The 25691-nt window shown below is 38.7% G+C and overlaps 1 protein-coding gene across 1 annotated transcript in view; it reads right to left on the bottom strand.

Annotated features, from left to right (window-relative positions):
- Positions 1 to 882: 882 nt before the first annotated feature.
- The window catches only part of KCNG4 (potassium voltage-gated channel modifier subfamily G member 4), a 37901-nt gene continuing 13092 nt past the window's right edge, over positions 883 to 25691 (bottom strand). The window contains exon 3 of the mRNA XM_074201968.1: positions 883 to 2163. Coding sequence (XP_074058069.1) covers positions 1429 to 2163 — 735 coding nt within the window. The 3' untranslated portion in view covers positions 883 to 1428. The remainder of the gene's footprint in view (positions 2164 to 25691) is intronic.

The following is a 25691-nucleotide window of genomic DNA, read 5'->3' as shown; positions in this document are numbered from 1 at the left end:
TTCAATATACTTCTGTAATTCTGTGATCCCAGAAAACATGAATAACAATGAGAAAATTGAAGTAGGAGTCCAACTATCTGGCTTTTAGCCCTCATTCTGACCCTAACTTGCTGTGTGGAATTGGGTAAATCTCTCTGAACCTCAGTTTCCTTGTTTGTCACCTGGGAAATATATATGCCTTGCCTATTTTGTAAGTTTGTTGTGAGTATCAGATAAGACAATATCCATGAAAATGCTTTGAAAAGCATAAAATGTTTATAACAAGTAAACAGGAGTATTATGGACAATAACTCATAATTAAAATTTAATAGATTTTTTCAAGGAATTGCTTGAGACTGATGCTCAACTAAACCCACAAAAATCACAAGCTCGAGTTTTCTAATGACTTCCTTTTCTCATGACTTTCTAATGAGTTCAAATCTGTCCTCAGACATTTCTTAGCTGTGTGAACCTGGTTAAGTCACTTCACATTGCTTGCCTCAGTTTCTTCATCTATAAAAAGAGCTGGAGAAGGAAATGGGAAACCATTTTAGGATCTCTGCCAAGAAAACCTCAACTAGGGCATAAAGAGTCAGACATGACTGAAACAGCTGAACAATAACAAAGGGAAAGAGTCTTTGGGAGGATGCTATTTATCCTATGATTTGATGTGGTAGAACCTCTAGAATTCTGAGTAAGAGTGTGAGCCAAAGAAATTGGGAAGTTTCCTCACTTTTAGATACCTATGGGGGTATGGCTTATGAAGAAGAGTTAAGGTAAACATAGCTTTCTCTCGCTCTCCATTTTTAAGGACCAAGGACACTCAGGTCCATAGGAAATTCATGATGAGTATGGGAATAATAAGAATTCATATTTCTTTAACATTTTAAGGACTATAAAACATTTACCCTAAAATAAAACTCTAAAGCAGGGATCATAATTTGTGATGCTTATTTTATAGGTGAGCAAATATAGACTCAGAAAGGTAAGAAAGGCCTAGGCCATCAAAGGGAAGTAAATGAGCACAATTTAATTCATCAAAGTGGGTCCCATCTGCTACAAGTCCATCTTTGTAGCCATGGGCTCTGGAGAAGGTCATGGATCAGAGCCTAACCTCTGGTATTAAGATTTGGATGGGCTCCATAGGACCTTCAGGAAGGAGAGCAAGTAAGCTTCAGCTAGTTATGATTGGCTGGAACTGAAGTGAGCTGGGAAGGAAGAGCCTTGACTCAATTCGGATCTCTCTCTAGCTTGCTGGTTGATCCTGGGTGGCTCTTGTTCTCTTTCTGAGGCTCATTTTCACTTATAAAATGAAAATGGCTGAACTAGTTAATGCATCTTCTCAGCCTTTTCCACATGGAACACTCTATGAATCCATTTCCTCCCTTTATCGATCCCTCCACGAAAGTTTCAGAGTCAGAGGTATTTGATAGGCAAGAATATTCCTTCTCAGAGCAAGTTGTCCGTTTCCTGAAGGCCAGGCTCGTTGGATGGATTGGTATTCTGTATGCGACTGAGACGGGCCTGTAGCCTCTCTTGCTCCTTTTTCAGTTCTAGATAAGAATGAGAAAAAGTGTGAAAGATGGATGTTGCTGGAAATGCCATGATCAATATCCCACTCAGGATGCTGCTCAGTGCAACCACTTGTCCTGGGACACTCCGGGGTACCATGTCCCCATAGCCCACAGTGGTCATGGAGATGATAGCCCACCAGTAGGAAGCCGGTATGCTGGTAAACTCAAGCACCCTCCCTGATTCATTTTCTGCAACATAGACCAAGGGAGAGAAAAGGGTGACAGCGACACATAGGAAAAGCAGGAGAAGGCCAAATTCCCGGGTACATCGGCGTACAGTGAGACCGAGGGTCTGTAGGCCCAGGGAGTGCCTGGCAAGTCGCATCACGTACAGGATACGCAAAGCTCGCAGGATCCGTAACACCAGGCCCACCTTCTCCAAGTAGTTGTTGCCACTGGACTTCTCACTCTTTCCTTGGGTTTCATCCGATACAAAGAGTGACACATAGTAAGGGGAAATAGCCATGATGTCAATGATGTTCAGGGGGCCCTGGAAGAACTGGCACTTGTTCCTGGCCTGGATAAACCGCAGGCAGAACTCCAGGGAGAACCAAGCAACGCAGATACTCTCTATGATGAAAATGGAATAGCACTTCTGAGAGCATTCACCCTGTGGGAGGATGGGGAAGGGGAGAAAAGAATAGACACAGCAAAAAGGCAGATCAGTGGGACTGGGATCCCTCCCCGTGTGGAGTCACTTCTACTGCTGGTTGTGTGATGAATGACCTACTCAGCCTTCTCATGTCACTTCCCTTCTTGGGGTCTCTAAGGTCTTTCCCAACTCTGACATTCTGTGCTCTAAGGGCATTTCCAGGTCTGATAATCTGTGTCTAAGGTTCTCCAACTCCAACATTTTGTGCTCAAAAGTCACTTCCTGCTCTGACATTCTGCATTCTAAGGTACCTTCCAGCTCTGACGTTCTGTATTCTCAGGTCCCTTCTAGCTTTGACGTTCTGTATTCTAAAGTTTCTCCTGACTCTGACATTCCATATTCTAAGGTAAACCTTTCTAGGTCTGACATTCTGTGCTCAGAGGTCCTCCAGCTCTGACATTCTGTTCTAATGTCCTTTCAAACTCTGACATTCTGTGTTCTAATGGTCTTTTTGGCTCTGACATTCTAGGTCCTAAATTCCCTCTCAGCTCTGAATATTTTCTGTTCTAAGGTTCTTCCCAGTTCTGACATACCATGACTTAATGTCCCTTCCAGCTCTGATATTCTTCTAAAGTCCCTCCCAGCTCTGACATCCTATGTGCTAAGGATCTTTTTAACTGACAACTTTCTATGAATCTTTAGAGAAAAGAAAGTTAAAGAAAAGACAACTGCCCTCCTCATGTGGCTTACAGACAGAGGAGTCTTTATAATTTCAGTCAGATAAATAATCTGATATCCTAGTATCTGAAAACAAAATGCTTTGTGGCTGGAAAGTATTCTGGTTATCATAAATGTTTGTTTACTGACTGACAGTTGCCTCCCTGAGCTGTTACTTTTAAATGTCAGAAAGACTTGACATTGTGGTCAAAGGAATAACCAAAGACTTCTCCAAATTCACAATGGTAGAGTAGCAGTTCTAACCATGCCCAGCTTAACTCTCTGAATCTCAGCTTCCTTCACTATACACTCTATTTATTAAAGTTATTAGGAAAATGTGAATTGTCACTATTTCTACTTTCAAGTGTTGGCATGAAGGAGTAAGATACTCCAGGATTAGATGAGAGACCAAAGATCAACTTTCCCCCTCTTCCCTCACCCCAATATTCATTGATCCAACAATTATTAAACCCTTACTATGGGCAAAACTCCATGAATAAGATCAATTAGAATCAACCTTCCCATGCAAGAAGTTCACATTGGTAAGACACAGGTATACAGAGAAAGCTAAATTTGGAGCCAGGAGGCAGAGATTCAAAATCTGTTGTCCTGATATGTGACTTTGGTTAAGTTACTTTCCCTTTTCTGAGTTCAGTTAACTTTGGTGTGAAATGAGAGGACAGGACTAGTGGCATTTGTGGTCTTATCCCAGGCCTAAAAATCTGTGATATGTCAAAAATAACAATGCCAAGTGGAGGGCAAGCAGCTTGTGACTAGGATGTTTTGCTAAGAGATTGAGATCTTTCCCCTTATCTAGAATTGTTTTTTAAACATTGGTTGCTGCTGTGTGACATGCTGGGAAAATATTCTTGGTCATCTGGGAATCCTGAAGACATTACTTGACCCAAGCTAAAGGGGGTGAAGAATAGAGATCAATGGGAATTGCTTAACTATACCTCAGCAAATGGCAGTATGAGTAAGCTCGCCCAGGTAAGGATGAGATTAAAGTAGTTTATGCAATTCTCTTGGGACTGAAGAAATATAGCATTACATTTAATAAAATGCATATTCTCTACTCTTCTCACCACCAACCTCCTCCCTTTCTCCCCCCCTCCAATCCATCATCATCATCATCATCATCATCATCATCATCATCTCTTTTAATCATCACAAGAAGCCCATATCACTAATACTAGGGAACACAGCAGACCCCTTTAGCCTGGTTGGACAAGCATAGAGAACAAAAAATGAACTCAGATGGGACTTTTTGAGGCCCTAAGAAGGTTAGACAGGGTAGATCCTGAGATGCCTACAAAAGACACACATTATTTTCATTATCACAGCAGCACAAAGAACTCAAACTTATCCCAGGTCCCTAAGGGCTTCCCTATCAAAGTCTTTGAGAAGTCTTGAGGCTTGAGGATTGTTATCTCCATTTCACAGATAAGGAAACTGATTCTTAGGAAGAGACTAAAGAATTGAGCATCAACCTTTGAAGTCACCTCATCCAAGCCCCTCCATTTCACAAATTAGACCCTGTGAGTCAGTCCCCTGGAGTTTATATCACTAAATCAAAGTCATTCAGATGTGGAGTAGATATTTGAACCTAAAGTCTCTGATCAATGGTCATTCTTTCCATTATGCTACTGAAGTGATTGAACGTGTGGTTCACATGGCTAAAGTTTATAAGACAATTTTCCTCCTACCAGCTTGCTGATTATAGGTATTGAAAATACCCCTATTTTTAGAGTTGGAAGATATACTACATTCTATAGTGGTGTGGTAAATACCAGATCTAGTGTCAGGAAGATCTGATTTCAAATGTTGCCTTAGACTCTTATTAGATGTGTAAATCTTTCACTTTTTCTTCCTCAGTTTCTTCAAATGAGAATAATTACAGGTTGTTGTGAGGATCAAATGAGTTCCTGTGACATGGTAAGTATTGTGTATTATCTGTTATTATTAGATCTGGAAGAGACCTAAGAAGTCCTCTGGTCCAGTTCTCTCATTTTGCAGATGAGGAAACTAAGTCAGAGGGAGGTTAGACAACTTGCTCAGGGTCACACAGATAAGAACCAGAGACAGATTTGAAAGAGGGTTCAGAGAGCTAAGGTCTAGAAAAATTAAGTGCCATAATGAAGGGTACAGTGAGAGAGATAGAATCTAAACCTGGGACCTCTTGTTCTATGTCTAGAGTCCTTTTCATTATCATCTAATGATCAGTTTGTCCTTGGACTTTCTTTAAATACTTGAATCAGAGATTCATCATTAGATTGATAAGGTTTCTAGTATTGAACAAACAATGGATACTCCAAGGGACAGTAAACTTTGAAACCATCCTATTTTTTGAAACATCCTCTTGAAATCAGTCAAGGACAAATAAATGAATATACTATGCTGGAAGTTTGGGATGATTTCAGACTGACAATGAGGCATGGGGGGAATCATACTTGAGAGAAAAAAAGAACAATGACTTCATCTCAGACTACTGTGACAATCTCAGTGACCCTATATCAAAGTGACATAAACTGATCAATTTTTAACTACTGAAAATGATGTGAACATTTCTAGCTATCGCTAAAAAAAATTTCAGATTCAGAATTGTTGAGACTGTTTCTTGTTACTGGTATGGCAGGTACCAGGATATGAGGTTGGTCCATCATTCTGAGGGTGCAAATAGACATAATCCTGTTCGATCATAATTGCCATGCCTCAGACTTTCTTCTCTTAATCTTTTCCAAATTGTATTTGCCACTTACAGATGTGATTTGAAATCATGAGTATATTTTGATTAAAAAAAGCAAAAAATCCTATCCCACTTCTCCTCTCCCCACCCCTAGATTGGTGGTCTTTTTCCTGTTATTTCCCTATGATGTCATCCAGTTCAATTACTGAATTTTCCAACTGGGGACTGAGACCAGAGAGGGTTTAAGTGATTTGCTGAATGAAAGCCCTAGAGTGGATAAATATATAGGTCTAGACCTAAATCTAGTACCCAAATTTTCTAGTTCCCAGGTCAAATACTTCCTACTAGTCCATATCAGTTGGGTTTAAAACACCGTTTTCATATCTTGACTTCATTCGTTGGAATGTAAACCCCTATCACCATTACTGGGATGGCTCTCAAATGAGATGGAGAAGGAAATGGAAAATCATTCCAATAGCTTTGCCAACAAAACCCCAAATGGTGTCATGAAGAATTGTACATGACTGAATAGAAACAAAGTAAAAGAGAAGTACATTGAAAGACCACTAACTCAGTAGTCAGAAGATCTGGGTCAGATCCTACCTCTGACTCTTACTTACTACATGAGTTTCCTCATCTGTAATGTGAGGAGGCTAGGCTAGATGCCTTCTGAGGACCCTTTATTCTTGTGATCCTATGATCTTGTAATATATACCTTCAGCAGAAAAGAAGGAATGTCATCATGGATGACTGATCTGATTGCAGGTTGCAGAGAGATCAAGAAGGATAAAGTCTGAGCAAGAGCCATAAGAGATTACTGGTAACTTTTGAGAGAGCAGGTTCAGTAGAGTGGGAAGGTTAGATTGTAGAGATGATGAGGAGAGTGAGATAAGAGGAAATGGAAACATCAGTGGTAGACCACCTTCTCAAGGAGCTTAGTCATGAAGGAAAAAGAGATAAAGGAGCATAATTGGTAGGGGTAGACAGATGAAGTGAGGATTTTTTTGAGGATGAGGTGACATAATTTGTTTATTTAAAAGTAATAAGGAAGAAGCCAGGAGACAGAATAGAGGAGATAATTTGTTGGAGAAAGCAGATTGGGAAGGGATCACTTGTGCAGTAGAGGAGTTGGCCTTGGCAAGGAAATGGGCCAGTTCATTATGGGACACTGTGGGGAAGATATTTGAGTGATGTGAAATAATGAGATTAGAAGAAGTAGCAGATCTTGACAAATAATTTTATTTGCCTAGGCAAGGTTCTCAGCTGAGAGGATAGAAGATGGGGAAACTGGTCATTGGGGGCTTGAGGAATGACTTAAAAGTTTGGAAAAGTTGCTGTGGTGAGTGGGGTATAGTGAGTTAACAGGGGATGTGTGTAAAAAGATTACCATATAGCAGTAAGAACCCAGTTGAGAATATGTAACATAAAGTTTTGTGAATCCAGTCTGACTGGTTTCATTACCTTTTCCAGTTTTATTGAGTAGTAGATAAATAGGGACAAAGGAGATGAATGGTGGGAATAATACAAGATTGGGATTTGGCTAGGAAGTAAGAGCTTTGACAGAAAGACTAGATTTAGGGGCAGCTAGGTAGCGCAGTGAATAAAGCACCGGCCCTGGAGTCAGGAATTCCTGGGTTCAAATCTGGCCTCAGACACTTAATAATTACCTAGCTGTGTGGCCTTGGGCAAGCCACTTAACCCTGTTTGCCTTGAAAAAACCTAAAAAAAAAAAGACTAGATTTGAACTGATTCACAGAGTTCAGAAAGGAAAGAGAATGTAGCAAGTGTAGGGGTAAGGGCTTGAGAAAAAATCTGAGGTATGGAGGGACTGAGGATCATGGTAAGAATTAAGAACAATATTAAGGGTTATAAGGTGGAGAAAATATGGAATGATAAAAGATTATAAAACATAAAGGAATTTTAGAATTAATGAATATGGAAGTGCAATGATTTATAGATAACAGTAAGATCAAGAGTTTAACCATCTCTGTTTGTAGCTGAAGTAGAATGGACTATGGATGGTGGGAATTAAATAGATTGAAGAACTGAGAAGCTAAGAGTATTTGGAGGAGTATTAAAATGGACATTGAAATTCCCTACTGTGAGGGCAGGAATTAGAATGGAGAAAAATAACTTTTGAACTAGGAAAGGCAAGAAAATATCCCGAGGGTCAGTAGATAATGGCTACTAGAATCTTGACTGGGTGATAAATTTGGATTGAATATATCTCAAAGGAGGAGAATATACTGAATGTTGATTTGAAAGAGGGAGACTCTGGAAATGATGATGGAGAGTACAATCAGTGTTCTAAAGGGTGACCAGAGATGCTGTATCCTCAGGAGGGAAACAGGTATCAAAGAAATCCAAAAGATGGGAGTGAGAAAGGAAAAACTTCAATCATATTAATTATAGAGTAGGCATTAAGAGACACCATGAAAAGAATAATTTGGAATGGCACAATGTGAGGGGAGATTTGAGGGGAACAGGGGTTAGGAGAAAGCCTGGGAGATGAGAATGAGATTTGTACAATGATGGCCAGAAGCTTAGAATCATTGGGATGGGGAGAGTATGAGATGAAAAGAGTGTTCTAATTACTGAGGAATGAATTCAGGTAGAGTTGCTGAAGAAGTTGGATCTTGGGGGCAGCTAGGTGGCGTAGTGGATAAAACACCGGCCTTGGAGCCAGTAGTACCTGGGTTCAAATCCGGTCTCAGACACTTAATAATTACCTAGCTGTGTGGTCTTGGGCAAGCCACTTAACTCCATTTGCCTTGCAAAAAAAAAAAAAGTTGGATCTTGATGGATGGTGAGAAATTTGTTGAGTGAGTGGCAGATTGCAAGATTATTCAAAATCCTCCCTCAAGGTCTAAGTTAGAGCAGGTGATGAGGTCCTAGGAGATCTAGGAGACCTACCTCATATAAGGTAGAAGGTAAAGATATGACCTTGAGGAGGGTGAATAGAAGGTAGGATTTTGTAGGTCAAGGGGACCTACTTACTAGTTCTTGACATCTTTCAAAGATTTTCCAAAGGCAGAAGTTTAAGGGCAAAGACAAGGCTCTGGAATTAACTGGCTCTCATTCAGATCTGATACAAAGTTCTTTAGAAAGATCCACAGAAGCTTGCTTTTATTCTATTTATCTTTTTTACTTCCTCTCTGCCTGGGTCTTATTTATGGTAGCTAAAAGATAAGTATTTAGACTTCATTTTTTGTCCTGGTGGATAAGGCTGGACTGAAAGCCAGAAAGTCCTAGATTCAAGCAGTCTCTGACATATGACAGATGAGCAGGAACATTCTAATAGACCTCCTGTTTCTGGCACCAAGGGAATTCACTCCTCTGGTTTGCCTTCTCATCTTAGGCTGCTCTGTATTGGGAAGTATTGTAATGTAGGGAGGGTGAAGGAAGGTGTAGGAGGTCTCACAATATGGTGGTGAGGGAAAAAATTATTCTCCAAGGAAAGGAAAAGGGGGCTCATGGTCATGAGAGCTGAAAGAACTCTTAGAGCATATGAGCAACTTCTTGTTGCTCAGTTGCTTCAGCTGTATCTTGACTTTGATTTTTCTTGGCAAAGATACTAGTTTGTCACTTCCTTCTCCAGCTCATTTTAAGATGAATAAGCTGAAGCAAACACTATGATTTGACTTGCCTAGACTCACACAGATGGTGTCTGTGGTAGGATTTGAATTCATGAAGAAGAGAGTTCAGATCCAGTGCCTGGGTAGGTTCTTAGGACAAAGTAATAATAATTAGCTTTTTCTAGAGCATTTTAAGTTTTGCAAAATACTGTGCAAATATTACTTTATTTGATCTTCACAATAATCCTCAGAGGAAATAATTTCCATTTTACAGATAAGACAGCTGAGTAGGCAGAAGTTGATTGCCCAGGGTCATAATTGAACTTAGGTCTTTCTGATTTCAAGAACAAACACCCTGTGCATTCAGATACTTCTAGCATAGAACATAAAATATCAGAACTAGGAAGAACTTTGGACATAAGTCTGAAGGAACCTCAGAGGCTACCTAGGCCAGTTCATTCTTTTTACAGATGAAGAAACTGAGACCCAGGGAGATAAATTGACATGTGCAGGCCATTGTACTTAGTGTTGGAGGAAATATAAAGTTTAGTGAAGAATGACAAATCTTCCCAGGGCAGTAGGGTAGTTGGGATCTAAGTGGAGGAATTATATTTTAACTAATGTTGTGGAGATAAGTGGATAGGAAAATTGACTTTTTTTCAGTGTATTTTAAGAGAAAAGCATATAACACTTTAATTAAATTCTTATGTGCTTACTCAACTTTCTTTGCATACTTGTAGAATCATTGTAAGGGGTTCCATGGCTATCTAGCCCATCCTATATATGAAAGTAATTCTCATGATATTTCAGTAAGTGGTCACTAGCCTCTGCTTTATTGATGATTAAGAAAAGGGAATTCAGCACCTCTTGAGACATCTGCTTTTGGACAGCTCCAACTGGGAGGGCCCCTTCCTTACAGTGACTTTTTCAGGTTCTAGCCTTTGCTCCTGGTTCTTCTAAGGCCAAACAGAGGCAATCTCATTCCTCCTTCACAGAATGGCCATCTTGAAGACACATTTTACCCCTGAGCTTTCTCTTCTCCAGGCTAAAGATTCCTTAACTGTTCCTCATGACTTTGACTCATGACCTTCACTATCCTGGTTGCCCCTTCTCTGCACACTTTCCAATTTCTCAATGATCTTCTTGATCTGGGTTCAGTGAGCCCAATGAATATTAATTTTGATCTAGACTTTAACACTAGCCATCACACTCCAGATGAAATGTAATGAGGGGAGAATATAATAGAACTATCACCTCCCTAATCCTGGAAGCAATGGCCCTCTTAATGCAGCCCAAGATAGCTTTTATGATTGTTTTGTTTTTGTATCCAATCATTTGATAAAAGGTTTCCTGGGGGAAGCTTTTTCTATTTTTTTTTTTTTTTTTTTTAGGGATGAGTGGAATCCAGACAACCAAAGAAAAGGAGATGGGGGGAGAGGGATATGATGTTAGCAAAGCTGCAGTCTAGTTTAGCTCTATCACATGGCATGGACAGAGAAATAATGGGAGATAAGGATAGAAAATTAGGTTGAAACACAATTGTTGAGAGTTTTAAATGCTAGACTAAGGAGTTCTGACTATTCTATAGTCAATTAAGAATAATTAAAACTTATTGAATAGGAGGTATAACATGATAAAAAGTAGAACATTATGAAAATTAATCTGGCAAATTTGGAGAGGATCTTAGGCATGAAGTGGACTTTAGAGCTTTGCTTCCACATAGCTTCTGTGAATGTTTTTGATCATAGTTCTCATTTTAGGTTTTGTGGGCACATTATACTCACAAGGATTAAATGGAAGCTGCAAAGAATTTGTCTCTCTAAATCAGATAGTTATTTGGAATCTCAGAATTTTCATAAAAGCCAAATATAATAGACAAAAAAGAATACAAAAAAAAAGTCTGAGGCATTGTAGTTGCTTTTCTTCAAGTAACTCTTCATATTCTCAGTTTCAGACTAAAAAGTTGTTATTTTTGTCAGTGGAAAGTTTTCTTATTACCTCACTTTAAAAATGGGAGCCAAAACCCTAGCAGGTGACCCTAAAGAGCTGAACTAGAGAAGATGACAAAGAGAAATTCAATGACAATGACACCAATGGGAACACTCAGCTAAGACATGCAACCAGCAGTGAGAGGGCTTAGCTGAACCAAAATACCTATCAGAAGTAATACACCCATTAAAAATTATCAAAGAATAGAACCTTGCAGCACTGATGTGTTGAGTTTTTCTGGCCACATTTGTTCCCCATACCACATTTGCATTTGATTGTAATCTCCTGGAGGCCACTATTCTGTATATCTTACATTGGTAATGTGACAATCTATGGGATGGTGTACCTCATGTGTAGATGGAAGGATTTTTATTGTCACTTTATTGGTTACTCTTTTGGAGTAATTATCTTTTGGTCTGAATATATCTTCAGACTAGCTGATAAAAATAAACACATTGGTGGGGGCTCATGAGCTGAGGCTTTAAGTGGGTACTAATCCACAATGTACTTTTGAAGTAGAGAAAAAATAAAACAGAAAAATATATTTTATAATTAATCTGTTCCCTCTGCACTGATCATGCATTTAACTTTATTCAAGGCAATATAAGCCCCTACTCCCTATTCCATAGTTCAAGTTAAAGATGAGGTCAGGGAGCTTTTAGTAAAGAATCTTGCCCTTCCCTGGCAAGGACAAGCCCCTATCAATAAAACAATGGATCCCTGCTCTAAACTGAAAGGATTAAGCCTTTGAGCTATTGCCTCTCATTAACATATCTCTCATTATCTCAACTCTGCTCTCTGATCTATCTCCCTTCCCACCTATATTTCCATATGTACTCATTAAAAGCTCACCCTTTACTCACTTGAATTGCTTATCTTCAAGTGAAACTAACCCACTCTTGGGGAACCTGATCCACCAGGTAACCTCTCATGCTCCTATAGCTTTCATTACTGCTCATCCTGTCATGGCAATTTATGTTGTTGATATGGCTGCTGCTGCTACTAATCCCTCTTAGTGGATCAGTGATTTCCAACTGTTTTTACTCTTTCTTTTAGCTTCAGGTAACCACAGAAATACTTAAACAAAGCTCTTTGTCCCTAAAATTTCTTCTGGGTCAGAATTGGTCTCTTGCTTGAATTCTTTCATGTTCCTGCCGAACCTTTAGCTGGTTACATTTTCCTTGGCATCATTTTCAATCTGGAGTAGCTCTTCAGGAGGTTTGTGTGTTAAAGGGAATTCCTTAGGTGCTACAAATATACTAAACTGAGTCAAATGACCTGGATTCTAGAGCGGTAGGGTGGAGATCATGCACTCTGCTAGGCTGGGAGTTCATAGAATCAAATCTTAGAGTTAGAAAGGATCCTAGAAGTCATTAATATACCTCATTTTACAGATTTGTAAAGTGGGTGACTTTCCCTAGGTCAAACAGGGCTTACTTAGGTAGCTGAGAATTCGAAAGGAAGTCCTCTGACTTGAAATCCTGCAATCACCTTTGTTTATCCTCCAGTACTCAGCACAGTTTTTCATATTACTAAAGGAGGTATTACTAAAGGCTTGATGAACTTATATTAGAAAGTACACTTGACCAGGAGTCAGGAGATTGCTGTTCTGGTTTTGGCTTTATCACTAACTCTCTATGACCTTGGTCCAGTCATTTCCCTTCCAGTGGATTTCAATCTCTTTAGTCTCACTCAGTTGAACATTCTCTGTCTTTCTCCCAGGTTTTCAATCCATGGAAAACTTTCCTGAAGTTCTGGTGGAATAAGAAGTGCCTCCTGCGAGGTTCCTGAACACTAGGTCCAGAGCCTTTTCGTTTGAATATTCCAGGCATGCTGCAGCCCTCTCCTCTCCTGGCCCCTCCTTGCCCAAGGCCTCCAGATCACACTGCACTGCAGCAGGAGCATGCTGACTCATTCTGACTGCATTGCTGCTCTTATTGGAATCATTAAGTCACCCTCTCCAGTCCAGACTGACCCTCCAAGAATGGAGAGCTGAATGATGACACATCATTGAGACTGCCACCTCGATTTATGGATCCTGAGATGAGAGAGGGAGAGGAAAAGATAAAGAGGGGAATCGAGGGGAAAAAGAAGGAGGGAGGGAAGGAGAAAGAGAGGGGGAGGAAAAGGGGAATAAAAAGAGAAAGAGGGGAGAGGGTGGGGGAGAGAAAGATGGAGAGAAATAAAGGGGGTGAGAAAGAGGGGAGACAGAGACAGAGAGAGGGGGAACGCAGAGAAAAAACAGAGGAAGAAGAGAGACAGACAGAAACAGAGAGCAAGAGAAAGAGGAGAAAGAGTGGAGGGAGGGAGAGAAGAAAGAGATAGACAGAGATAGAGAGACTGGGAGAGCCAAGACTTGCCAATTTTTCAAAAAGGTTTTATTTGCCAGAGGAAGTTGCAAATGTGATTATCAAGTCTCATAGGCTTATAGAATTTTAAAGTAGAAAGGATATTTGAGGTCATCTAATCTAACATCCTCAATTTACAGATGAAGAAATTGAAATATCTAGCCCAAATTCACAGGTTTAATAAGTTGCAGGACTGCTATTTGAACCCAGAACCTCAGAGTCCAATGCTGGATCTTTTTCTACCATTAACAAAGTTTCTTTTCCTTTTAGTTGATGAGGATGGTATATTTCAGATTGCTTTGTGTAGAGAAATGTTGAACAAATTGAATTTTGGAAACCTGTTAACATTTTGAACTAGAAATAAAATCAACTTTTATTTTTGTTTTGGCCATTGTATTATGAATAGCTGGGTTTGAATTCCAGTTTTGCTGTTTATTACATGTGTGAATTTAGGCAAATCCCTTTTTCTCTGGACCTTAGTCTCTTCATCTGCAAAATGAATAAATCAGGCTAGATGCTTCCCAAGAGCCCCCAGGCTTTAAATCTGTGCTCCTGTGCTTTATTTATCACCAGCCATAGGAAATAATTTGGTGAAAAAAAAGCGCTGGACTTGGAGTCCTTTTGGAGAAGGACCCTAGTCAAGGACATCTTTTTCTTGGTTTGACTCATTTGATAGACTTCCTCTTCTTTTGAGTAGCCTTCCCATTATCTCATGAGTAGATCCAGCCACAACTCATTTACTTCACTCTATCTTGGGACTTTTCCATGTCCTTAATAGGAACTTTCACCCCACATAGGTACCCTTTCCTCCAACTCTCTTTTTACTTTCCAGGGACCCCTTTATGAAGTTGTCTTCTTCTGTTAGAATGCAATCCCCTTGAGGTTAAGTACTTATATTTGTATCCCAAGTACTTGGTTTGCACAGTGACTACCACATAGTAAATCTTTAATAAATTCTCTCTTTTTCTCCGTTTCTCCATCTCCCTTTCTTATCTTAGCTCTCCTTTGTGTAAATTACATGACCTTTCTGAGTCTTGGTTTCTCCTCTGCAAAATAAGGGGGCTTAGACTGGATTTCTCAGTCTCTTGCCATACTGCATGATTTCCAATGACAGTGAATACTGCCCCTTTCACAATAGACCTTTGAGGGTGACAATCAATATTCTCTCACCACTTCTTGGTCACCAAACATCTGGAATTCTTTTGGGCATAGGTTTCCATGCCAGATCACAAACCACACAAGAAAATAAGAGTTGTCAGATAGGTTAACAAATGTTACAGAAATGGTATTTTTGTGTCTCCTTTAAAAGAATGATAAATTATATAGAGGACACAAAATGAATATGACAATGACAGGAACCCAGGGATCTTTGCTTTGCCCTGTGTTGTTCAACATCTCCATTAATTAATTGGTTGAAAGCTTAGATGCCATCTTTGTCACATTAGCAAATGAGGTGAAACTGGAAAGGATGGTTAACACTTAGAATGGATGAATTAAGATCCCAAGAGATTTCAACAGACTAGAATAATGAACCAAAGAGAATTAAATAATATTAAAAAAAGAATTACATAATATTTAACAGGAATAAATGTAAAGACTTACACTAGGATTTTTTTAAATGAATTGTTCAGTACTTAGATGGGTATGGTGAGGTTAGATTGCAGTTCATTTGAAAAACATCTTAGGATTTTATTGGACCACAAATTCAACTTAAGATAACTGTGCAACTTGACAGTCTCAAAAGGTAATACTATCCTAACAAACCTTAAAAAAGGCAGTGTCTACATATAGAGGTTCTTAACCAAGCTCCATGAATTTGATTTAAAAAAAAATTTGGATAGCTGTAATTCAATATAATTGGTTTCCTTTACATTTCTATATGTTTTATTTTGTTTAGTTAGTCTGAGAAAGGGTCTTTAGGTATCAAATTAGATTAAGAACCTCTGACTAATGAGAGAGATGAGAAATCTTCTATTCACTACCCTGGTCAGACCAGAGATGGAGGTTGGTGTTCAGTTTGGGTCACTCCACTTTAGGGAAGACATTGACAAATTGGAGCATATTCATAAGAGGGGACCCAAGGTGGTAAGAAATGGTTTTTTTTAGGTTTTTTGCAAGGCAAACGGGGTTAAGTGGCTTGCCCAAGGCCACACAGCTAGGTAATTATTAAGTGTCTGAGACTGGATTTGATCCCAGGTACTCCTGACTCTAGGGCCAGTGCTTTATCCACTGCACCACCTAGCCCTGGTGGTAAGAAATGTTAAAGAAGACCAGGCCATAAGAGAGTTTCCTCATCTATAAAATGAGCTGGAGAAGGAAATGGCAAACCACTCCAATATCTTTGCCAAGCAAACCCTAAATGGGCTCACCAAGAGTCAGACATGACTTGAAATGCCTGAACAACAACAAACATGTACAAGAGTTGTCTTCAAGGACTCTATGGAAGAGGAGGATTTATCCAGCTTGGCCCCAGAGAGCTGAACTGGGATCAATAGATGGAAATGTCAGAGAGCAGATTGCAACTAAACAAAAGGAAAAACAATCTTTTAACAATTAGAATGTACTGCCTCCTAGGGAAGTAAAAAGCTTCTGTCTTTGGAAGTCTCCAGTTAATGACTGGATGGGGAATGCCATACAGGGGACTCACTACTCTGCAGGTACATATTAATCCAGAGGAGCCCTGATAAGAGTTTCTATCAACTCTGTTATGATTTAATGCAGACAATGGGGAATCAGGTCCTGGGTTCCTTAGAAGTCCTGTTGAGGCTTGAGTCTTCCTTCTTCCTTCTTCCTTCTTCCTCCTTTCTTCCTCTTCCCCCTTTCCTTTCTCTACCCCATTCTAAAATAAGGCAGAAAATGTTAATGTTGGTAAAAGGGAGAATCTATGCTTCTGGGAACTTCTGGCTGACCCTGAGTAACAACTGCCTGCTCTTACCTGTGGTCATTTCTCTAACTCATATACTGGAATCCTGCTGATGTCATAGAAAGGTTGTGGGCCTTTCCATCCAAACTCACCAGCAGATGGTAGATGGGGCTGGATTAATGAGGCATTCACCTAATGATATACTATGTCTTTGCTTACGGTCTGCACTTTGTGGGGAAAGAACAGCTGCTAGGAAACTTGATTGTGTATTTTTGAGTCTGCCTTGGGCATTGTGCATGACCTTGGCCCTGGGCCTTTCTAAAATGAGGCAGATAAACTAGAGCTACGGTTCTGAATCCCTCTGGTATCAACTCTGGTGAAGCCTTCTCAGAATTATGTTTTTAAATGCATAAAATAAATTACTTAAGATTACAAGGGAAACCAATTATATAAAAAAAACACAAAATATTAAAAAAAAAAGGGTTCACACACTTCAAATTAAGAACCTGGTGTCTAAGCTCTTTCCTAGCTTTTAAATCCTTTGATCCTACAAACCACTAACATTTTGGACTTTCCTAGAATCTCCTGCTCTCTCTCTTTTGTTCTCCTATCAGCAAATCTGCTGGGTTCACCAGTTTTACTGACTTCCAAGTGGATTTGTCTCTTCTAGCTTCTAGGGGAGTGTGGGATCTGAAATAGGGTTTTCCTTTTTCAAGTACTCAACTTCAAAGAGAAAAGTCTTCTTAGAAAAGCCAAGCACAGACAGCCCTCTGATTGATTGATCACTGACATTTTCAGATGACAGTCACTGCATCTAAGGGCAATTTCAGGATGCCATAGTACTTGACTTTTTGTGAATCAGAGCAGCTGTCCTCTGAAATGGTCTGTTTATAAAGAAAAAAGAATGCAAAGTAGGAACTCTGTTCACAGGTCCATAGATTTAGAACTGAAAGGGACTTTCAATTGAAATTGGATTGACTAAGCCAGGGGTTCTTAACCTGGTGTCTATGAGCTTATTTTTTTAATTTATTATTTTTATTTTAAACTTAAAATAAAAAATAATAAAAGAAAAAACCCCACAAAACCATAGGCTGTGTGCCAGTAGAACAAAAGAGAGGATTCAAAATGTAAAACAATACATTTCTATTTCAAGAAAGTCTATTTAATAAATACTGCACATTGTGTTCAAAATCGTCCATCTTTTCTTTGTTTTCTTGTAGGTTTTCTTTCTACTTTATTCCCCCCCTTTCCAATCAGAAGACTACAATTAAGCATGTGTGTGTGTGTGTGTGTGTGTGTGTGTGTGTGTGTGTGTGTGTATTTTTTTTAATTTAAGGCAATGGGGTTAAGTGACTTTCCCAAGGTCACACAAGTAAGTGTCTGAGGCTGAAATTTGAACTCAGATACTCCTGACTCCAGGGCCGGTGCTCTATCCACTGGCCAACTAGCTGCCCCTATATTTTGTTTTTTTAAATATATTTTGCTAACTATATTTAATCATAATTGATTTCCTTTAAAATCTTATTGATTTTATTTTATATATCTAGAAACATCATTCAAAAGCATTCCCAGTTTGCTAAATAAGTCCAAGATACAACACAAAAAAGGTTAAGAATCCTTGTCTGCTGTAGTCCAGTCCCATCATTTTACAGATGTCATTGAGGACTAGTAAGGGGGAAGGAAGTTACTTGCTCAAAGTCACTTAGTCCCAAAGCAGTAAAGATGAAATTGCCTCTCTCTCCTCCGTTTCTTTTCCTTGTGTCCCATTTTGCAGACCTAGCTCATGTGAGATGTCCTTTAAGAAGCTTCCCCTAATCTCCTGCATTTGAAAGTCAACTGACTCCAGCCATCTTTCCTGTTACCACAGTTGTAGGATCAGAGAGCTGGAAAGGATCTTCAAGGTCACATAGGCAAGACAACTTAGGGCCAGAAAGGTCAATTGATTTGCTCAAAGTCACAAAACTTAGGAAGTAGTAGAGGTAAGATTCAAAGCCAAATTCTGTCTTCAAATCCAGGACCATTTCTGTTCTAATTCACTACTTCTTACCATACTCAGATCACTTTACCACTCTATTCATACCTCTTTTAAGTACTTCTTATTTTATTTTTTATATTGTAGTTACTTGTTCATGTGCCTTTGTTTCCCCATAAGATTGTAAGCTCCTCGAGGGTGGGCCTTGGTTCTTATTCATCTTTGTAATGTAATACTTTTTTTTTTTTTTTTTTAGTTTTTAGGGGTTTTTTTTGGCAAGGCAGTGGGGTTAAGTGGCTTGCCGAAGGCCACATAGCTAGGTAATTATTAAGTGTTTGAGGTCAAATTTGAACTCAGGCACTCCTGACTCCAGGGCCAGTGCTCTATCCACTGTGCCACCTAGCTGCCCTGCAATGTAATACTTGTATTAGTAGTGTTTAATAATTGAACAGTGGAAAAACAACATGATATAGTGGCAAGAGAATTGCATTTGGAATTAAAATACCGGGGTTCTTACTTTCTGAGAACTTACTATCTATGTGACATTGAGAAGTTCCCTTGTTTCTCTGGGCCTTGGTTTGCTCATCTGTAAAATGAGAGGATTGGATTAAAATCTCTAAAACCCCTTAAAGCTCTAAATCTGATGATACTAAATGTTTACTGAATGAATGAATAGTGGTATCCCATAAAAAGGTTAATGGTAGTCAGGAAGCAACAAAGGCAAGACAATTTAGTGGAAGAGTATTCATCTAGTGCCCTGGTCTCTAATCTTGTCTGATCTTGATGAAATCTCTTCCCTTCTCTTCTCCTCAGTTTCCTTTTCTGTGAAATTGGGATTTGGAATTGATGGTCTTGAAGGCTCCCTTCAGATTTAATGGGCTACAACTCTCTAAAATGTTGAGGTGGTACTCTACTTCAGGTCTTTCTAATATTACAGGTTAATGGCTATCTTCTTTTTGCCTTTTGACATCTGAGAAGGGATGATAAGACTGGAAGCCCCTGTGGCCAACCTTGAAAGACAGGCTGCCAAAGCCATTGGCTGCCTTCATTTCCATATTGTCTCTGGAAGAAGAGGGTAATATCCCATGGCTTATCCGGTTGTCATTTACTGGATCATTTCCTTATCTCTTCTCACTCCTTCATGACATAAGGGCATGCCATGCCAGCTCAGTCTCTACCAAGTTCCTCTATCAGGAATTCCCAGCTCTTGTAGATATTTAGAAGAATCAATTTTTACTTGAAGTCAACACAGCTAGGTAATTATTAAGTGTCTGAGGTCGGATTTGAACTCAGGTATTCCTGACTCCAGGGCCGGTGCTCTATCCACTGCACCACCTAGCCACCCCCATTGTATATTCTAAGGGTGTTCCTAGGCCTTTTTTTTTTAGGTTTTTGCAAGGCAATGGGGGTAAGTGACTTGCCCAAGGTCACACAGTTAGGTAATTATTAAGTGTCCAAGGCTGCATTTAAGCTCAGGTTCTCCTGACTCCAGGGCCATTCTATTCACTGTGCCTCCCAACTGCCCCATTCATGCCTTTTCAATATTTTATACTCTAAAGTCTCATCCAAAACTAACATTCTGCTTTGTTCTTGATTCCAAGGTCTCTTCCAGCTCCATCATTCTATGTTCCAAAGATACTTTCAGATCTAACATTCCATATTCTAACACTCAATGTCCTTTATTACCCTAAAATTTTGAATACTGTGTTCCATGATCCCAAACAGATCTAAATTTTGTGTTCTAAAGCCTCAGTTCTAAGTTTCTTTGTGATGATAATATGGTTCTAGGAAAAACCTGAGTTGAAAGGTAAAGTAAAAATGGAGATACTGAAAGGCAAAGAAAGAGAAATAGGTAAGTTAAATTAGGAAGGATTGAGAATGCTAGCTTAGATGTCCCTCAAGAAGTGGGACTTTGTCATTTCTCTGTTTCCCCAGTGTCTTGGAGATAGTAGACATTCCTAAATATTGGTTGAATTCAAATGAATTGAAGAATGCCAAGTCAAAACCCCTGGCAAATCTCATATTGGTTAAGTAAATGACATAAGGCCCTAAGACAGAAACAATTTATAGGATTGTAAAAGAAGCAGGCAGGACTAGGTACAGTTAAGGGACAGAAAACCCAAAGGCTATATTTAGTCCTAGGGAGGATGACTGGAGTTTTGGCTCATGGAGTTGAATTTTGAGATCCAGCTTGGTTAGCAAGCATACTGTTTACTAAAATGGGAAGCCACTTGATGGTGGGTTGGAGTGGACTGTTCTTCCATCCAGCCTAGTTCCCTATATTTGAGGAAATGACCTGAGATTCTCTGTCTTCTGTATTCTTAGCCATGTCTTCAGTTGAAGGTGTCCTTCCTACTACTTATCTTGGGGGATGGTTGTGTTACTTTTCACAGGTCCTCAAATTCCTAGTTTTGTCTCAGTAAAATTCTTACTGGTCTGTAAGATGGGCCAGAATGGGGGGGCTTTACATGATCACCACTAGAGGCTTTCTATTGAGTCTTCAGAGTGATTGCCAGAATTATTGCTGACATTTAGTTTTCCTTCAGCTATAAACAACTAATTCCCCATGGAGCATAATGGAACTTGGCTTTCAAACTAGCTAACTTCAGCAAATATGACCTCAAAGAGGGACCAAATGAAAGAAATATTTCTTGGAATCTTAGAAGAGACTTTAAGGGTCTTCTAATCCAATTCATTACCTCATGTTGATCATCTGACCTTGTTTGAAGACCTTTAGTGACAAGGGGCTTCCTATCTGCCTCAAGAGATATTCTTTTCCATATTTGGATAGTTTTATTTCTGAGCCTCTCATGATCTCTACCCATTGGTCCTAGACTTGTTTTCTGAGGTTAAGGTCTTTATTCTTCAGATGACTAGTAATAACTTACATTTCTATCTCACTTTAAGTTGTACATAGTACTCCCATCACAACAATCCTATGAAGTAGGGAAAATAATTATTATTAACCTTATACTTGCTTTGGTCACAGTTTTCTCATCTGTATAATGAGAAGACTGAACTAGATGGTCTCTGAAATCCCTTCCAGGCCTAGATTCAGTTGAAATGGAGACAATGAGCAGGTAAACAACCTGCCTACCCTCCTTTACTGGAGACCAATCATTCCCAAGCCTTCATTGGTCTTTCTTATGTCATCTTTCCTTACCATCCTTTTCTTGTTTCAAACTGTTAAAGTGAAGCTCAGAACTGAAAACCAGTCTAGGGCAGTAAGAACATGCTGATTCCTATGATGTTGACACTGGACTCTTAAGAATGTAGCTTATGATGTCTCTTTTTCCTGATTGGATTTTTCCTCCAAATCCTTTAAAAGAAGATTATCAGGATTATGTAGAGGTAAGAAGCTTCCATCTAATGTTGTCACCCAGACTTTGTTCTCTGTGTAAAACTTTCTTTGCTGCTCTCCTGACTGCTCAGGATTTTGTGAGGTAGGTGGAGGTGGAAGTTGGGATGGGGAAAGAACATTTAATGAGCACCAACTACAGACACCGCTAAGAGCTTTTACAAATATCTCCTTTGAGTCTTACAGTAACCCTAGGAGCAAGGTGTAAAAGACTACCAACAAAACCATGCCCAATCCAGAACTGTGGCCACTCTAGAACTATGGCCATTCTAGAATTAGAGGCCACCCTGGTTCTACCCCCTCATTTTACAGATGAGGAAACTGAGGCAAGTAGGGTTCACATAGCTAGTCACATAGCTAAAACTGGATTGGAACTTTTGTCTTCCTGACTCTAGGCTGAGTGCTTTACCCACCTAGATGTCCAATAAGTGTTTAGATGAATGGAATAGAATTTTAGTGCTGTGTGTGTGTGTGTGTGTGTGTGTGTGTGTGTGTGTGTATATTATATATATATATATATATACACTAATTTTCTATCCTAGAGACACACATTGAGAAAGAATGTTGACTTCAGTTACTGGATCTAACCCCTTCCACAGCATAAATAAAGACAGCTGATGGTGGAGTGGAAGGAAATCTTGCCTCTGAAACTTACTAACTGTATGATCCTGGCCAAGTCATTGAACTTCTTTCTACTTCAGGTTCCTCAACTATAAAATGGGCATAAAAACAGCCCATATCTTCCTAGGTTATTCAGATGACTCTGAGTGAGGCAATTAATCTCTGTCTGACTCAGTTACCTATACTGTAAAATGGGTGCAATGATAGCACCTACCTCCTAGGGTAGTTGTGAGAATAAATTGAGATCATATTTGTAAAGTGTTTTGCAGAATCTGGAAGTGCTTTATAAATACTAGGTATTATTATTATTATATATATTATGATATATGGTGTATCATATCATATTATATATTTTAATAAATACCCATATTTAAACCAGAAAATTTTGCTCTGAATGGCATCCAAACAAATGGTATTTATCTCATGAATAAAGTTATATGTATTACAGTGAAGACTCTATCTAGTAGGGAGCACTTGTCCATGGAGCATCAATGCCTTGTGTTTCTTTAATTCTGAACTCATCCTACATCAACACTTACATAAACAAAGAGCAGAAACCAAACCTTGTAAGTGGACCCAGGGCTCTTTGCCAGATGCCTTCGTTCATCTCTGTGTTGTCTCTAACAGACGGAGGACAAGAGCAAACGATTCAGAAAAAAGCAAACAAAAAGTAAATAAAGGATTTCAATAATGATACAATAATGATCATGATTATTATAACTAATATTTATAGAGTGCCTGCAATATACCAAAGTGCTAAGCATGATGATGATGATGATAATGATAATTTATATAGCACATACCAGGTGCTAGACACTGTGCTAAGCACTTTGATAATAATAATAATAATAACTAACACTTCTATAGCTCCTACTATGTGCCCAGGCATTCTATGGAGTCTCATGCTAATAATAGTTGGCATTTATAGAATACCTATGGTGTGCTTAGCACACTTTACAAATATAATTTCATTTGGTCCTCACTGACTTAAAGTCTAAATAATAAGTAATCTTGAATTCAGATCCTTTTTATTTCAAGGCTAGCCCCCTATTCTACTATATCATACTACTTCATTTTTTTTTTTGCCAAGGCAGTGGGGTTAAGTGACTTGCCTAAGGTCACACAGCTGGGCAAGTATTATGTGTCTGAGGCATCATCACATTACTTCTTTCAAAAGTATGTTGGTGTGGGGGCAGCTAGGTGGCTCAGTGACTAGAGCACTGACCCTGGAGCCAGTAGGATCTGAGTTCAAATCCAGCCTTAGATACCTAGCTGTGTGACCTTGGGAAAGTCATTGCCCATTTCTTTGCAAAAAAAGCAAAAAAAAGCATGTTGGTGTGGCCATGGGATAACTATGGGTAGTATTGCAATATAATAATAATAATAATAATTGCAGTATTGCAGTATTGCAAATTATACAACCTTTTCTCTAAAATAATCCGTCAATATCTACAAGAGTCAAAAACCAGGCCAAAACCTCCAACTTGATCACACTATTGAGAATTTATCTCAAGGAAATAATTTAAAATGTTAATAGATGTTTTTATTGAACATTTTAATAATGCTTATATTTAATACTGGCAAAACTAGAAACAGCATAAATAATAATAATAATGAAGGATGATTGAGTAGATGGAATGAAAGAAGAAAACTCTATGAAGCCAACTGAGAAAAGCAGAATTTAGAGGACTTCTTTTATACTGACAACTATCTCCTTCTTAAGAAGAAAGAAAGAAAGAAAGAAAGAAAGAAAAAGAAAACAGTCTTAGAATTTCAGAGCTAACTTTTTAGTTCAATTTCCTCATTATATAGATGGAGAAACTGAGGTCTAGAGAAAAAAAATTATATATCCAAGGGCACATAGCTAGTTAGAAACAAATCCAGAACTAGAATCCAGGCCCTTTCCCCCTTATTCAAGTGTTCTTTCCACTATATTTATGCACATAACATGAATATCACACATAAGGATATGACAGGTTCATAGTGTAAATTAATGAATTGCTGCTGTTAGAAAATTAATGGAGGTCATCCATCGACTGAGGTAGAGTCTAGCTACTCACACTGACTACGGAATCAGGAACCAGGGATCTCCTGATGTACTGTAACAGGTTAAGTTCTCTTTGATTCAGGTCTTTACATTACTTTTCATTGTGAAGTTGATTTAAAATTATTTTTATAGTTAATATAAGTTTCTCCTTAGAACCTCCACTTAAGGATTTGTGCAGCTTGCCAGGCTTGTTTTTAAACTCAGTCCCTGACTTCCCTGACTACCTTTCCATTTTGTTCCTATAAAAGGACTTTTCCCTTCTCTCCCCTCCTACTTTCCTGATCCCTTTTCTGTATTGTTTTTCCTCTATTAGAACATAAGCTTCTTGAGTATAGACACTCTCTTTGTATCTCTCTCTCTCTCTATCCCTATCATCTCTCTCTCTCTCTCTCTCTCTCTCTCTCTATATATATATATATATATATATATATATATGTATGTATATATATATATATTTTTTGTACAAACCCAGAACATAGTGCTTATTTTATTTTATTTTTTATTTTTTTAGGTTTTTGCAAGGCAAATGGGGTTAAGTGGCTTGCCCAAGGCCACACAGCTAGGTAATTATTAAGTGTCTGAGGCCAGATTTGAACTGAGGTACTCCTGACTCCAGGGCCAGTGCTCTATCCACTGTGCCACCTACCCGCTCCTAGAACAGAGTGTTTAATAAATGTTTGCCCTATCTATCTTCCCATCTATTTTTCTTCCTACCCTTTTTCTATTTTGTACAAGCCCAGGCATAGTGCTTAATAAATGCTTGTCCTATCTATCTTTCTGTCTATTTTTCTGACATCTATTTCTATTTATCTTTCAATCTTTTTCTATCATCTATCTTGATATCTCTATTTCTATTTATCTTTCTATCTCTCTTTTTATCGATCTCTATCATCTATCTTTCTATCTATCATTCCACCTATTTTCTTTCTATCATCTATCTGTCTATCTATTGTTTATTTCTATTTCTATATGTTTTTCTCTCTTTCTATTTACCTTTCTATCTGTCATCCACCTATCCATCCTCCCAACCATCTATTTACCATCATCAATCCATTTATCCTTTTACTTATCCATCCATCTAATCACCTTTCTATCCATCCATTATCTTTCTTTCTTTCTTTCTTTCTTTCTTTCTTTCTTTCTTTCTTTCTTTCTTTCTTTCTTTCTTTCTTTCTTTCTTTCTTTCTTTCTTTCTTCCTTCCTTCCTTCCTTCCTTCCTTCCTTCCTTCCTTCCTTCCTTCCTTCCTTCCTTTCTTTCTTTCTTTCTTTCTATCATCCATCCACCCATCTATCTATCCATTATCTATCTATCTATCTATCTATCTATCTATCTATCTATCCATCTATCATCTTTATCATTTAAAGAAGGC

Source organism: Macrotis lagotis, chromosome 1, assembly GCF_037893015.1.
Source record: "Macrotis lagotis isolate mMagLag1 chromosome 1, bilby.v1.9.chrom.fasta, whole genome shotgun sequence".
NCBI classification, from domain to species: domain Eukaryota; kingdom Metazoa; phylum Chordata; class Mammalia; order Peramelemorphia; family Peramelidae; genus Macrotis; species Macrotis lagotis.
The sequence above is the reverse complement of the archived record's forward strand: the minus strand, read 5'-3'. Positions and strand labels throughout refer to the sequence as shown.